The following is a 16,829-nucleotide window of genomic DNA, read 5'->3' as shown; positions in this document are numbered from 1 at the left end:
TTACACATGCAGTTTCATATTTCAAATGTGTTTTATTTACAGTAGGCCTACTAAATACACTTACTGCAGTAGAAATTTTTTCATGCCTATTCTTATGTGAGGCTTTTGATTTGCAGCTCATCCAAAGTAGGATGCAGTAAGGTAGGCCAGGACAGTGACTGCCTCAGTTGGCAGGGGGTCCTCATTGTCAAAGGGAATATCTATGTCACCCTCATCATCTGCATTTTCTTCCTCCACCAGTGGTTAGGATTATCCACATTATTGCCATGTTGTGAAGGACAACGCAGGCATCGGCTACAGCTGCAGCTCTGTCAGGCTCCATTAAGATGCCTATATGAAAATACAGCTAAAAGTTACACTAGTGTTATTTTTCAAATTGACTAAAAGTACTTCAAGCCAGATCAATGCATCCATTGAAAACAATCAATCATGATCATAACTTTACCAACTATCAATTAGGTTATACTGGTAAGAATTTGTCTGCTTTTAACACTGATTTGTAAAATATATAGCCAAAATAATGTAGGCAATGATTTTTGATTGAAACCTCTTTCCAAACAGGCCCATCGGTTCTTCAGAACACCTGTGCACCTCTCCACCACATTTCTTGTCTTTGTGTGTGCTGAATTGTAGCGCTGCTCATGGACACTTGCTGGGTTTAGGTATGGGGTCATAAGCCATTTTATCAGGGGATATCCTGAGTCTCCCAGCAACCTCCCAGGGTATCTTCCTGCCTCAAAGTCTCTCCAAAGGCTAGACTGCTTGAGGATGACGCTGTCATGCTTTGCCCCTGGCCATTTGATCACAGCATTTGTGATAACAAGGATCACCAAATGACACCGCCCACTCTTGAGTGTACACAGCTTGAAAGCGGTCCATATCTGGAATGGTTTGGAGGTGGAGCGGCCCAGAGTCAGTTGCCATCTGGGTACTGGAATTACAAACCAAAAGACCCAGACTCAGATTCTCTAAAGGTTTCACAAAATAGCCAATAGAGAACCTTCAGGGAATGTTCCCTGAAGGTTCTCCAAAGGTTTCTCAACAATAACCTTTAGAGAACCTTCAGGGAACATTAGGGAGTTAAAATTAATACTAAATTGTGTTAAATGTTTGTTTATGAGTGAAATATTACATTTAAAACAAAACAAAAATGAAAATCACTTCAATAAACAAAGCAAAGCAAAAATCTTGGCAGATGCAGATATAATTACATTTGAACTCAATATAGATTTACTCCTCTGTTAGCTCAGTTTGCTGTTTTGTTCTGCTAGTATTTAGGACAGTGTGAGTAATGTGAACGTTCTTCATATACTGGTTATTAGCACAAAAAATGTAAGTGTAGATGTGGATGTATAAAATGAAACATGTGACATTTATTTTATAGACAATAAGTTCTCTATTGGTTGGATTATGTTACTGTTGGATTATGAATGGATTCTGGGTGTATGGTTCTTGATGCCATTTAAATAGAGAAAAAGTTATGAAGAAAATATAATTTTTCTTACTATGAGGCTACACTGTGGGTCAACATTGTTTATATCAACTTTATTTTAAGTGCAATGAATTTAAAAGCACATATATTGACTGGACCATGTACGGAAACACACTGATGTTCATAGTGCTGTTGGGAGGAACTATGGAGGAAACTCCAAACTCTGTTTCAGTCTGACAGACAGGACAAGCAAAGGAAGTAATTCTGTTTGATGCAGAGAGCTTTCAGTACTTTAAAAAGAACCAAATGTATTCACTTTATAATTACTTATGCATTTTTTATGCAGAGAAGACAGATGTGTTTGTGCTTGTTCTTGTGTAACATGTGTAACTGAAACTGAACTCTTTATATTTTATGTTTTCAATATAATGATAGTCGGATGTCAAATTACAGTAATTATATTTTAGAATTTACCACTGCTTACTGGATAAAAGAAATATTCATACAGTCAAAGGTGATACACCTGATTATCTGAGGTTCAGCAGGTTTTTAGAGTAGCATCTAATGATACTATACAAAATAGCTGAATGTGAAAAATACACTAGTAAACATATGAGTACTTACATGTGTTTATTGAGTCTTTGTCATTTGAAAAACACCAATCAAAAGAAACATGTTATTTCAGTAAATATGAAGTATTTATTTTTATCATGACTCATTAAGCACATTAAAACATAAGAAGTTAAATTCAACATGTGATGTCACTGAATAGTCATTTAAAAAGATTTTCCTCACAAACACAACATTAATTGTGGATGTCATCATATTTAGGACAGAGCAGAAGACAGAGCAGAAAAACAACAAAACTCATTCATACGTGGATACAATAGCAGATTGGTTAAAATGAATTAACATAACATAGAACAATTTAAATTGAACACTTCAAATATTTTGGAAACATAAAGCATCCTTCATCAATTATGTTTGAAATGTTCTTTAAAATAAAACATTAAACTTAAAAGAAAGTTACAACAAAAACAAAAAACAGAAGATAATATTTGTTTGACATTATTTCAGATGTAATATTTAGATACGTATGTGTATAAGAAAAAATGTGGCTTCCATCCTGTCCTGTCTGACAACTCTATATTGATTGAACTTCTGTATTTTGTTGTAATATATAACAGTTTCATCAATTCTCTCTCAACCCCTCTAAATCTATTAAAATATGCAAATTGAAAATGAATGTACAGCGATGATAATGTTTTGGATGTTGCAAGAGCTATCTGATGAGTTCAACATAATAACAAAGGTAAAATATGTCCATGATCATAATTCATTATGTTTCAGCTCAATTGTTTTGCACATTTCTTTGCTCCTGGAAACAACTGTAACAAACAAAGTTCATGAATATTTTTTTTTAAAAAAAGAATGATTAAACAAAAAACCAAGATATCCATTTTAGGATTTAGGCACATATCAGCATATAACCAATAAACAAAATATAAAACAAAAAAGCTGAAATACATAAATGAAAATGGTTGTGTCAATCATGACACCTTGGTGAGATTTTTATACTTCAGTAATATGTACATTGTTTCTGACAATGTTTGTGCATCCTATAAAACAATAATGCAATAGGAAGCTTTGTCTTGTCACATTTTCCCTTTAACCCATTGTTGCTCAGAAACACATCTTCTAAATTTCCTTTCTTGGAAAATGCTGTAATTTCCAGATATTCTCACTACAGATGTAACCAACGTTGTAGATATGAATTATGACTATTGTTCTTTTGTGCTCTTTTTGCTTATTTTTTCACTTCAACCAAGAAACCAAGTGTTTCTTTAAAAGTCAAATCACCATCTATATTCTATGTCACAGTCAGAGTCAACTGTCAATTATAAAGTCAGCATAAATCTGAAAACGCTGTTTTGTAGTACTTTGGTTCATTAAAACAAAACATTATCATAATGTTCAGCAAGGTTGTAGTTGTGTTGTGTTGGCTCACTCACACATTTCATCCAGACTTTTAATAGCTTCTTTTTTAGAGTGCCTTCTCCACTCTTCGGGAATTTCACCAAAGCCCTGGAATTTTAAGTTATAGTGGTCTTCCAGCTGCTTTTGAAATCGACATACAAACCATTTCCAATATGTCAGCTTAGACTCATCAGCGGTAATTCTCCAGTTAGCATATTCTGGGCCACCAGTTCGGTACAGTTTATAGGGAATGGTCTCTTCTGAATCATAACGAGGGTAAAAACTGTGATCACTTGCAACTTCTGTTGTGCAGAAATTGATGCACATCTCCACTGTGTCTCTATAGTGCCATCCTTTGATCGCAGAAGGTCGATGGAAAGGCACGCTGTGATCGTCAGGGCTGTGATTTTCCAGGGTGTTGGTACAAACAGCTGCACAGAATGGACACGTTACCCAGCAGCAGTTACACAGCTGATCGATGAGTATTTGATCTGGCTTCAGCCTGAATTCATTCATCTTACCCAATGAGAGGCTGCTCAACTCTTCAATGATGGATGCAAGTCCTTTCTCTATCTCTTCTTTAAGAAAGTCAAATTTGTTTATATCACTGAAATTTTGAGCACAAATGGTGTTGAATGTTAGCTCATCATTAAGCAAACTGGAAAATTTCTTCAGCCACATGTCTGTGTCTCCTCTCTGAGCTTTGACTTTCTCTGTTGCAGTGAACAAAGCTTGACTCACAAGTTTATTGATGTCGTCAACATTTTTCTTGAGTATATTCAGTGCTTTATCTTTGTGTTTTCTGAAGATGTATTTCTTTACTTCCTTTCCTATGAAATTTTCTGCTTGGTTCCTTGGACGTCGGATGTAGTTGATGTAACTATCAAAGTCTTCTTTCTCTGCCAGTGACTTCAACACATGTTTCTCCAAGTTTAACCTGTTCCCATTGAATGCTGGGAAACTGCACCTCATCTCTCCAGCGAGATCAATGGCAGTTTTGTTACAGACAGCTTCAACGGTGGAAACCTTCAGTTTTTCACAGATCAGTTCTCCAAGCACAACAGCAGATGTGTTTCCTTTGCAGAAGCTTTTGAAGATGTTGTAATATTGTATTTTTTTGCTTTTCACAAAAGTTACAGCATCATTGTTCATTTTGAATTTGTTGTGGGACTCTGAAATCCAACTTCCTGCCATGTCAAACACATACAGTAAGAGATCAACTGTAAACTCCTTCTTTAGGGCATATTTCCTGTTTGATTCAAATTCCGTCACTTTTTCTTTGACATTTTTGGCCACCTCTTGCAAGTAAGTTGGACTGTAGCCTCTTGTAGCTACAGGTTTGCTCTTAATTGCATGAAGGGACTCTTGTTCAACATCTTCAATGAGGGATCTGATCAGAATTTGTTCTTCATATGGAAAATCTCCTCTTGGTTTAAGTGCTTCTTTTTGTCGTATTGACCCAAATCCAAATAATTTTTTAACAGACACCCAGGTAGTTGTCAATATTCCTTGCCCTTTTGTGTTCCTGTTTTCCCTCTTACTGTCTTCGGATTGTTGGCTTTTGTTGCAGAGCTCTTGGTGCTTGTTCAGGGTAACATAGTCAAAATAATCCCCAATCATTGATATGTCTTTGTAGCTCTCACAACTCTTTGAATCATCGATAAGAGACCATTCAGTACCAAGCTCCTGCAGGATGGACATTTGTTCTTGTTCCAGGTTGATGTCCTCAATAGGTTTAGTTTCTCCAGTTAATTCAGTAATCCAGCCACTCCAAACAGAGTCAAACTGTTTTTCAAGTTCCTCTTCATCTTTGGCCTTGTCTTTTAACTCATGAGCGAGTTCTTTGCTCTTTTGTAACAGCATCTTTTCAAACTCTGTCTTCTTGTCATCTAGCTTTTTACAAGCATTCTTCTGCTGGATGACCTCATCCAGTTTTCTTTTAACTCCTCTCACCTGATCATCATGAAACTCTTTGATTTTGCTTTCAAATCGGCCTCGCCACTGAACCAACATTTCTTTGTCTCTGTCATCATCAAAGTACACCTTCATATATTTTTTGATTTCTTCATATGTTTCGCTCATTTCTTTAAAAAGATGACCAAGGTCAACTTTGTCAAGTTTTCCATTTTCAATTCTGTTATAAAGCTGGTTCTCAATGGTCAACATGTTGCTCCTCAGGGCCCAGGTCCAGTTCCCATACTGGACCTCAAGTTTTCTGTACACTGCAATTTCAAGTGTGTTTTTGAAGCTGAAAACAAAGTTTTCTTTCAGAAGGGCATTCCACAGGTCCTTTATGTTGCTTTTGAACTGTGAGAGAGTCGTCCCTTTAGACTGTGAAGCTTTAGAGAGGATGATGTTCTTTAAATCCTGGATGCTCTCACTATAACCCGGATTTGGAGGAGCCATTGGTGGACTTCCCTCCCACAGTTGGGCAAAGTATTTCACGTCTTTTTGCACATCAAATGCAATGACATCATTGAAGCATTCAGCATCACAAACCTCCTCTTTGGCAGCTAGTTTAGTCATCTGGTCCAGTTTTTCTTGCAGTCGTCTCTTTCCATCCATGTTTTTCTCTGCAGCTGCAATATCTGTAACATTCTGGTGAACAAACACACAACTTGGAGAAAGTTTAACTTTCTTCATCCTCATGAAAGCCTGAACAACAATCTGCATGACATCTTGCATCTCAGCTGGATTCTCTCCAAAGATGTTGATCAATGTCATGTTTCCCAGACCAACGACAAATGTTGCCAGTTCATTGTCGTGGTGAAGAGTGGCGTTACCTGCCAACTCAAGAGCACGCAGTCCTTCAGTGTCCACCACTAGAACATAGTCAAACTGAAAGTCTTTCTTCATCTCCTCTGACACTTTGACCAGCTGCATGAAGGCACCCTTGGTGCACCTGCCAGCACTTACTGCAAACTGTAATCCAAACATGGCATTCAGCATGGTTGATTTTCCACTGCTTTGTACACCCAAAACTGACAAAACAAAAACTCTCTGATCTCCCAGTTTCTTGATGACTTCATCTAAAAGACTAGAGATCCATGTTAAAGGCACATGACCTGCATCACCATCCATCAGCTCCATTGGGTGTCCTGATATCATCAGCTCTGCAGCCAGCTCGGGGTATTTAGACCAGTCAGTTTCTTCCATCTTTGTTTGTTCCTGCAGAGATTTATGGGCTTCATAGATCTGTCCAATTTCTCTAAAGATGTGCTCTAAGCCAAAAGTAGCTGACTGCAGTTTTGCTGATATTTTCTCAAGCTCAGTTTGCTTGCTTATTAGCTGATCAGATTTGTCATGTTTCTTCTTCAAATCCAAGACTTCAGACCATTTTTCATCATATTTTTGGAGAATTGAAGACAGATCATCTGTTGAAAGTGCATCTAGTAAGATCTGAATCCATTTCAGGAAATACTCTCTCTCCTCTGATGGCAGAGACGAGAGGCTTTCAGTGAACAACTTCATCAGTTCACTGCATGAAGCAGCACGTTGTTCTTGACGTATTCTCTCCAGTTCCTGTTGTTTTTTACATTTCTCCTTCTCAATGTTCCCTTTGAGGTGATACTGTTCCTTGTTTATTTTGCACCAGTCATGCCACAGTTTGCCTTGACAAGGCAGATATTCATCTTTGATCTTTGAAACATCCATCTCTTCAAGTAAATTCACTATTTTCATAGCAGCACATTTTCCTTCTTGGCAGATTGTGTCATCTTCATCCACTCTGATTCCAGAGACCTCAGCCATGGTTTCTAGCTGGAAGAATGTATGTGGTCCAGACAAGATTTTTCCAATGATTCCTCTCAGTTCTTCAGAAACATCTGACCAGCTTCTGTCTTTCAGACCCATTTTGTATTTTCCCTCTTTCATCTCAGCTGCACCACAATCATTATCAACAATGAGACAAATGAGAGGTTTTGGAGACTTGAGAAGGGCTGAGATAACTGTCCAACTTTGGTCAGTTTTCTCCAGAGTTGGTAACAGAACAACATTGACCGAAGATTTTTCTGTCAGTATTTTTCGCTGTTTTTCAATCATCAGAGCATCACCATGAAGATTACAGAAGGCAATGCAGTCAGTGAAGGCATCATTGGGTTTTCCAGCAGGGCAGTACCATGCAATCTCTGCTACACCGTCCAACAAATGGCGAGATTTGGTGCTTCCTGGACAGTTTCTATGGAAGAAGGTGCTGTGACGGTCGTTGATCAAAGTGTTCATCAGCTGAGATTTAGACAGTGATAGTGAACCAAGACGGAAAAATGACACCATGGGTGTCTCAGCTTTGCAGATGGGCATACTCTTCATGGTGACAGTGTTTGAATCATCTTTGGTTTGAGTTATCTTCCAGCTTTTCCTTATTTGTCTGAATGTCCACAGAGGACACTCAACATCCATTGTGATTGGGTCAGGAACAAGCAAAGGTAAGGCGTACTGACACTGTGATAGCTTTGTAATCATGTTCTGCTTAAGAGAGCTGTCTGAGCAGTGAAATACTGCCATTTGAACATCCATTGGATGCACATGAGACTGTTTTGTCTGATCCGAGTCTATTTTGGCAGTAAAAAGAGCATCAAAGTCATCATTGTCTGTTTCTGAGTTCTGTGGAACAGGCTTCAAGTGGCTCACCTCAGGACTGTCTTGTTTTACAGGAATATATCTGGCTCTGTAATCTAACATCATCAGCCTCTGAAGAAAAGTGTTAGCTAGATCTTTTTCGGACGTGTCATGGTGCTGTTTTACAGGTCGACTTATTCTAAGAAAATCTGCTGGTGTCAATTTCTGATGATATTTTTCTTGAAGGTGAAGTCTGCTGAGCAGTGTTTCACTTTCTTGTTGATATTGCTCCTTCCTGTTGATCTCTTCAAAAATCTTTTCTGAATTCTGTAAATAATAATTAAATAATTATATACTGTATGTAAAAATGAGAACTTCAAATACTGGGTTATAAAGTAAATAGGCTTTTATTTTGAATTCCTTACCTCATCCTTGTTTCCATCCACATCCGTATGTAAGATACCTACAGTACAACAATAAACTGCATTAACAGAGGGACAGAGCAATGTACTACTGGTACTGTGGTTTCTGTTATTAATGCTGAATTATTAGTTTATTTAGTTTTCTTTTTTCTTGACAGGGTTCAAATGAGACTGAAAGAGCCATGCAAAGTTTCAGTTAAAGAGTGAGTACACCATCTAATTCTGCTTGGTCCCTCCCTTTAATAAACTAAAAGAAATACAACAGAGAAGGTGGGAGGTGATCATGTCAACTTGAGGTGTGGCCTCATGGGGCACAGGGGACTCTGACTAATAAGAGTGGGGGATATCAAAAACTGATTCTGGTTCTGATTCAATATACCAGGGCCAGAACCATAAATAAGTCAATCCCCATAGACCCCCATATTAAAATGCCCAACTTTATAGCAGAAGTAAACATACTTACAGTCTGGGACAAAAAAAGGTTTTGGTCTCTATAGCTAATTTTCCCTTTCATGACAACTGTACGGGTTGTGAACTTTTTTATAATTCATCTGTTCAAATTTTATTAAGTCGTAAAGTTATGCATAACTAAGGACGTGACTATTTTGAGTGACAGGTTTGTTTGGCTTGTTTCAGCAACCAGGCTTCATTCGGCCCTCCTCAGCTCCACCTCTTTGCCCATTTTTGAGAAAGCAGGAGTTCGGTGGAGTCAGGCAGTGCCAAGATGGCGATGGCTGGAGCCACCCACTTTGAGCTTTAAAACCGCTCTTCAGAAACCAATGGGTGATGTCACAGTGGCTACGTCCAAATTATTTACAGTCTGTGGCCCTGACACCGGCAGGGCAACGAAAGAGTAGCAGTTCTAACAAACTTGTGCTGTAGCTACAAGTCATGAACAAGTCTGTGGGTCATGTTGTGTAGCAGACTGCTGTCTAGCTTAGTCTGACTCTCTCATCTGCCTATGACAGAACGCTGACTTTACTGCTTCATGCAAATGTTTGATTGGCTGAATGAAAAGAAGTTGTCTATCTACATAGATGGAGAGCAAACAGTACTCCATCAGATTAATGCAAAAAATCCTGAAAAAATCCTGAAACCAAAAAGTCAAGCATTTTTCTCTTTGGTTTCTGATTTTTTCTCAAAGGAGAACACAGGACAAGTGATCTAGAGAGCAGATGTGTATGCTGTAGTAGACGAAACAAGATGCAATTACATTTCAGTTGGACTTTAACAGGGTCACTTCTGATCTGAAAAATCAGTGCTTTGTAAAAACTTGATGTTACCAGCTTCATTACTATCATAAGTCATGCTTACTAGATGTCTCCCAATCATGGATCAAAGCTGCAGGTCTGGCAAGCAAACAGCAAGGCCACTTAAAACTGATGAATAAAGAACTGAAGACACTTATCAGGCTAAAACTCACAGATGAACTCTCCTGGCCTGCTCAGTGTGGAATTTAAAATTGAGAGCAGATCAAAATCTTGAAGTCACTGACCATGCCTTTAATAATCTGCTTTCATTCTGAGCATAATGTAACTTTTTCCTGTGATGACACTTGTGCAGTGTACCAAGCCCCCACCAATAGCATTGGCCTATATGGCAATTTTGTCTTAGGTCACATGATGCCCACTGGCCCACAAAGACTTTTTCCCATACACAACTATATGAAAGGAATGGCTTTAAAACAATGAATAACTTATCCGATCAAGAAAATCTTGAAATAACTTTTTGTACTTTCAGAATGTGATAAATAAAATTTGGAAAGTCAAGAGGAGCTCTATCAGTAAATAATTTTGTGCTCTTCATGTGTTTGAGGAGTCAGAGGAAGTCTCTAAAGTTGTGCTCAGACAGACATTAGTTCTGCATTAAGAAATGCATCCCCCTCAGGAAAGTGAATGATGTGATTCCACTGATGTAGCAGGGGCTTTTCAAAATGATTGGCCTCTGCTCATTTCATCCATCAGATGGCACACTGAGCCTGATTTTAAGAGGTTAATACTTTTACTTCTTAACTTGCTTAACTGTTGACAAAATGACTAGTTTGAGTCGAGACCTAATTAGAAGTTTACAACTCAAAAAACATTTTGGGGTGTAGTTACTCTTTTAAATCTTGATGAAATGTTTACCTTTCTCATTTGTCGCAGATGTTATCACAGGCTTGACGTCGGGCTCCCCACCTGATGTTGTGCTTTCATCATTCTTCTCTGAGTGTTCAACATCACCTGGTTCATTTGCTGGATCACACTGAGAAAACAAGTGATTTTATTTACCCTTTAGTTCACCAGGTTATTACAACAGAGGTTCTGCTTTCTGGTAACAGATTTAGACTAAACATGTTTCTAGACATTAAAGGGGAACAGGGCAACCCCTGTAGCTAACACACAAAGATCACAGTTTAGTCTTTACTGAAAATGTTTATGTAATATGTTGAACAACAGGACACAACAATATCTTTTTACTTAAAAGTATGAGTTCTTGCCTTTGTTAAATTGATGGCATTAAAAAAGTTAAAATTATCTCAAAATTGTTTGATTTTGTGTCATTTTTATATCAGTATTTATGGTAGCACTAATTACCCCAAGAGTGCTCAATTTACCCCATCCCCATGCTCATTTTATCCCTATCTTGGGGTAAGTTGTGCCATAGGACTAATTTTTTGGATGGCTCACTGTTCTAAAACTATAATAATTAGATAACTTGTTTTAATTTCCAAAGATACACAACAACCTGAGGTATATATAATAACGATTATTTGAAACAAATATACTTTTATTTTGCAGCAAAATCATCAAATGTAAAAAGTGCATCTGTTCTCCCCTACTGTCCAAAATTGAGGAATTGACAACCACTCACATGACAGGTTAAAGTCAGCTATCATGTCTTCTAGAAATGCATAGAGAGGCCCAGACAGAGATAATAAATGCAATATTTAGGTTATTATTACATTACAAATGGTTATATCATGCCAGTCAGACTACAGTAAATCACATGTTCCAGATAGTTGTGTTAAATGCCTGGATGAAACAGACATATTACTAGATTTGTATGGGAATGTCAGCTACGGGAATTCTGGTAAAGCTTTATTGAATGTATAAGTCATGTAACTGGTAAAATACATCCTCTTCAAGCCAAACTCTGTGTGGTTGGAATTTGCCCTGAAGACTTGTCACTTTACAGCAATCATGGCTTATTGACTTTTCACTCCTCTGGAAAAAAACGGACATACCTTCTACAGGAATGTAGAGAAAGGAACTCGAAGCCTGTCTTGTTTTGGAGTAATTTTCGTATATTGTTAAAAGAACAGATGCAAACTTTACTTGTTTATGAATTTTTGGAAAGTCACACTTTTGAATGATTTAGCTTTTTTTCCTTTTTGCTTTTGGAGAGAGAATATGTACCAAGTGTTTAAATGTACATGTTCTATATGTTAAAACTCCAATAAAAAATATCTTTTTAATAAATGTTATTATTGTTAATTAACAAAATTAATTGTGTTGAAGTCACTCTCCATAGCATCCAATTTGGTTGTAAATTAAAATGTAAGAGCTTACCTTCAGCTTGATTTCAGATGTATTCTTCTCCAACTCATCTGCTGGAGGGAATGTGGAAAAAGCAGATTGCACATTGGATTTTAATCTTACTTTTTAAAAAATGCTGCTGGATGTTATGATACCTATAATTTGACAATGTGCTGTGTTGCAATTTCTGCTGTTTTGTTTGGTCATGCACTGCATTTTCACAGCCTTGATCCATCAGTTTTCTATATTCACTTAACCTGTACAAGGTATAAGGCAAATAGCAGCCTGTGGACAAAACTGGGCCCTCCTTTGTGTCAATGACAGTACTTTCCTTCAACCACAAATGAAGCAGGCCACTGCTTATTGTGTGAGGATAAGCTATCAATTACATTTATGTCTCATGTATGTTCATGAGTATTTTTTTGTCAAATCAGTCTCAAAACAAACAAAACATATTAAAAACATATGGGGTTGTTTTTTCACCATGCAGGTAAAACACATACAATTTGAAGCTACTTCATGGTAAGTTTACAGTTACAGATACAGAACATCCTGGAAACATCAACAAAATTAACCCTTTTGTTTGTACAATCACAATCTCAGCAATAATTTTGTTGTGAGTTCAGTGTTTTCAAATTTAGAAAAATGAAACCCAAGTTGTAATCAAGAACGGTTTTCCTTTAAATCTCACCTGTTTGATTTTGCTGAGACACAGAGGAATCAATCCTTTCTTCTTCCTGAGATTTGTGGTCCAGCAGGTCTTTCTGTTCTTTATTGTCATCACACACCAGTCCACTATAGCAGTGTGGATCGTTTTCAGAGACCATGACATCTGTTTTTTTCATTAATGCTGTTACCTCATTTTCATCCATCATACTGTCAAATAAGATGTTTTTTGATCCAATCTCAATGGAATTTGTGTCACCAACTAACACAAGTGTGAGCTCAGGTGTCACTGAAATAAAATAAAGAACAACATCACTATGGTTTAATCATTGACACAGCACACTTTTTGACATTTTTCTGATATTCAATACAAAAAAAAGAATGAATGAAAGTATTTCTTACATTCTTTGATTCCTCTTGCAACACTCTCGCTCTCCCCTGCAGTTGGCTCACTAATGTCACTGCTGCTTTCATTATGGACCTCTTTAACATCATCAACCTCCTCTGCTGAATGGTCAAAACCTCCAAATATAGAATAGAGAGAATAGTGTATTTAGTTTTCATAATTCTCCATAGTGTTTGAAACTTGACTTAAATATAATTTGAAAAACCAAAAAGTCAATTCCAGAAACTTAATTTCCAGTGTAGGCTATGTTAATTTTTTTAGATTTCACAAATTCAAGAAACTATATTCAAATTCTTAAAATTCAATGAGCTCAATTTAGATCTAGAATTTCAGGTCAAGTCACTGAGACTGAGATTGCTCAAAACAGCTTGGTTAAATCATGGATGCATTAAGAAGAACTGGACACTATGTTCCAAGATATCACCCCATTCATTCCTATGACGGTTGCTCACTGGGCACATACGCAGAAAAAGGGTCCGACCCAATACCCACACTGATCAAGTGTCTACTTGTGTGATGTATTTGCTGTAACTGCCAACAGTGCCAAAGCGCTCATTAAGACAGCGAGTGTGTGTTGGAAATTTATCTGAGCTCACTGGGACAAGTTTGATTAATAAGGACATGAGCTATTGGTTTTTATTTCATTTCTACATAATGAACAAACAAGTAGGATTAACCATACACTAGGCGATTGAATGACAATAAAACACACATTCAGGAGCTGCAGGAGAAATAAAATTTAAAATATACTGTAAATGTTATTTAGAGGCATGTAGGGCTACTGTAAACGAAAAAAAAATTCTGTCAATAAGCTTTTCAAGTAAGGAACATATTTCTCAAAGTGACTGATTAAAGGATAGCCTCTGGACTATGGAAACACAAAGTGTTCAGTATTAAATAGATTTTAAAAAGACATTATGAAATATAAAAATCATATGAATACTTTTCATAATGACATATTTTATTTCATACTGTCACTTGCAATTGTGGACTTTGGACATCCACGGGACAGACGGGCTTCCTCGTGCTTCTGCATTTTTGGACCCACAGAGCATGCTCACTGCCAAGCTGTTTGACAGCGAGCACATTAGAGACTTCCTCTGACTGAGCTTGCTAACTTCCTGTCAGCTCCCCACACACATGAATGATAAAATGATTTAATGATGCGGCTTGTCTTGAATTTGTGTTTGTGACACTCAGAAATAAAACATGACTACATAGTTTTTGAATAGACCTTTTGATATTTTAATTTTCTATCTGTTTGTGAACCCTAAAATATATATACTAAATAAATAATTATATATACTGGAAATAGTTTTGAATTTTACAACTGACCACTAATTGACTACCTTAAGAGAAATTCAGATAGATGATTTTGAAAGTAAAATATTTCAGTGCTGTAAATTCAGAGGTATTTAGTGTTCAACATCAGATATTCATTTGCTTATAAAATGAAAGTGTGTATGGCTCATCTCTTCCATATTCACCTTTCGTATCTGATGTAGTTGGTGCTTCAAATGTGATTTCAGACTCTCCTATTGTTGTTCCTTCATTGTTGCTGTCTGAGTGTTCAGCTTCACTGAGTTCATTCACTGGACCAAACTACAAAAACAGATTTTTTTACAATAAATTCCACAGGTTAGACCCACTGACAACATGAAACCAAGAAAACAGCCTCTAGATAAATATAGATAATGTAAGATAAGAAGTTGAAGATCAACAACATGCAATGGTGTTGCAATTAAGAGAGTGATAAAACATGAAATAGAAGCAAGAAAAAAAAAACTGAAATGCAAGTAGGAATGTATCAAAGTGAAAACAACGTTAAGAGTTATGGAATCAAAACCTCTTTAGTTCAGGATGAAAACAAAATGAGAATAGCTCAGATCTTTCTGGAAAGTTGAATGTACAGATGTGTTACACCACCAAATGTTTCTACTTGAATTTAAAATTTTGGAGAAAAGGAACTTAGGATCCACTTCTGTCAAATTATAACCTGATTAACTTCAGAAAAACAGGATACTGTTAGAAAATGAATGCAGCTGTATGTTGAAGACAATAATGGAGATGAAGAGATCTTTCCTTTACCTTGGTTACAGCTGCACTCTCCTCTAACTCCTCAACTGCAGTGCAGGCTAATGTAAGAAAAACAGAATACACATGATGAGCATCAAAAACATATGTTTGATTATCTAGCTGCTTGAGGTTTATTAAACTTTATTTTCAAACCTTTAAATTACCTTTGTCATTTGCCACAGAAGTTACAGACTTGACTTCAGGCTCTCCTCCAGCTGCTGTGTTGTCTTTGTCTTCTGCCTCCATTTTATCTGTTCCTCATGCTTTAGATGAGAGTAACAGGACAAAGTCACAAACGAATACTAAAATAAAATATTACTGCAGTTGTGAATCACCTTTCAAGCTGACTGGACAAATCATTACATAAAGACAAGCACTATGTCTAACAGATAACTCATTTTGATGAACATCCTGAATATTTCCCTGCAGGTGAAAGGTTGCAAAGGTTAAAATGTGGAAAAAGTGTGACACAGCATTTTCCTTTTTTTCCTGTCTAAATGCAAAATTTCCTGCCAAATGGGTCTGCTTGCTTTGCCAACCAATATATGTTTCACAGCAATTGTATGTTTCTCAGCTGATAAATAATATAAATAAAGAAAACTCACCTTTGTTTTGTGTTCTCATAGCTCTGCCTGCTCTGTACAGATGTGACTGTCCGTCTTGTCAGAAATACTTCCTATTATCAAGATCACAATAAAAAAAAATCAGTACTAGGTGTGGCCTTCACAAACAGTCCCTCCTCCTTTTCACAGATCTGATGTAAAGTGATGGGTATAAGGAGCAGTGAAGTCCACCATCCCCATTTCCTCTGAATCAGTGATGACAAATGAAAGTGAAACTAGAACAGCTCCGACTCATGAGTTCCCCAAAACCCTGTGACTTCAGAGGAAAACAATACTTACAGCACTAAATTAAACATTAACCAAACACAGTAGCAAACACAAATTACACTGAATATGTGCAAAACAATAAATAAATAGATCATAAATCACATTTCATAATTCAAGTTCACATTTCTTTGCACCATATTATAGATCTGTGAAACTATGCTGAAGGAGGATTTCCCACAGCCTGGCAACCCACTCTTATTAACTGATCTATATATCAAGTAAATTATTTATTAACCAATAAGCACTATTAACCAATAAACTGTAATTAAAGCAATTAATTACAGTTTATAAACACCTTATAAATTGTGTCTTATCAGAAAGCGTTACTTGACAGGGAATATTGACTAAACTGTAAATTGTTTGCCATAACAGCTTTATAAGGTGTATTATATTATATTGTATTATATCAATGTTGTGTCTCAACAAGTTTAATAATTACTGTAATAAATCCCAGTTTGAAGCACTGGTTCCTTTACTCAAGTGATTCACATACTGTATGTCTGTCTTCTGCTGAGTCTGGGAGTGTTTTCTTCTTTATGTTTTTTTATACAAGTGTATCAAAAGTACAGTGTATTGTCCTACCTTCTGTCTTCTCTGTGGAGTTTGGGTTTTGCCGAACAGAAAGATAAGAATTAATAATCACAGTTAATGGAGTTAATAACGGTTTGGTTTTGTGGGATGAGGCATTCTTAGATGAGATTGCTAAAACCTTCTTGTAATGAAGTTTCATGAATATTACTACAGTGACAACTGTTGTAAATCCCTGTTGCCGATCTAAAGTCCGGCCATAAAGTCCAATGCAGGGCTTGTTTGGTTGTTTGGTTGAGAATAGATGCATCCGATACTCAGATATCTCATATACAATATTTTATTGTATTGTATATG

The 16,829-nt window shown here is 36.7% G+C and overlaps 1 protein-coding gene across 2 annotated transcripts; it reads right to left on the bottom strand.

Moving 5' to 3' along the window:
* Positions 1 to 2,045: 2,045 nt before the first annotated feature.
* LOC137201338 (interferon-induced very large GTPase 1-like) lies at positions 2,046 to 15,818 on the bottom strand. 2 transcript variants are annotated; one of them, XM_067616338.1, is made up of 10 exons: positions 15,660 to 15,818; positions 15,219 to 15,317; positions 15,067 to 15,113; positions 14,466 to 14,580; positions 12,975 to 13,094; positions 12,598 to 12,861; positions 11,940 to 11,980; positions 10,515 to 10,632; positions 8,392 to 8,429; positions 2,046 to 8,293 (listed from the first exon to the last, which is right to left on the bottom strand). In XM_067616338.1, the coding sequence occupies exons 2-10, from the start codon at positions 15,298 to 15,300 to the stop codon at positions 3,437 to 3,439; spliced, it is 5,682 nt and encodes a 1,893-aa protein (XP_067472439.1). In that variant the 5' UTR covers positions 15,301 to 15,317; positions 15,660 to 15,818; the 3' UTR covers positions 2,046 to 3,436. The 2 variants fall into 2 exon arrangements, with proteins under 2 accessions (XP_067472439.1, XP_067472441.1); XM_067616340.1 differs by having other exon boundaries at positions 11,940 to 11,977.
* Positions 15,819 to 16,829: the final 1,011 nt, after the last annotated feature.

Source organism: Thunnus thynnus, chromosome 17 (assembly GCF_963924715.1).
Source record: "Thunnus thynnus chromosome 17, fThuThy2.1, whole genome shotgun sequence".
Taxonomy (NCBI): Eukaryota; Metazoa; Chordata; class Actinopteri; order Scombriformes; family Scombridae; genus Thunnus; species Thunnus thynnus.
Note: the sequence above shows the minus strand (reverse complement) of the source record. Positions and strands in the feature narration are given on the sequence as shown.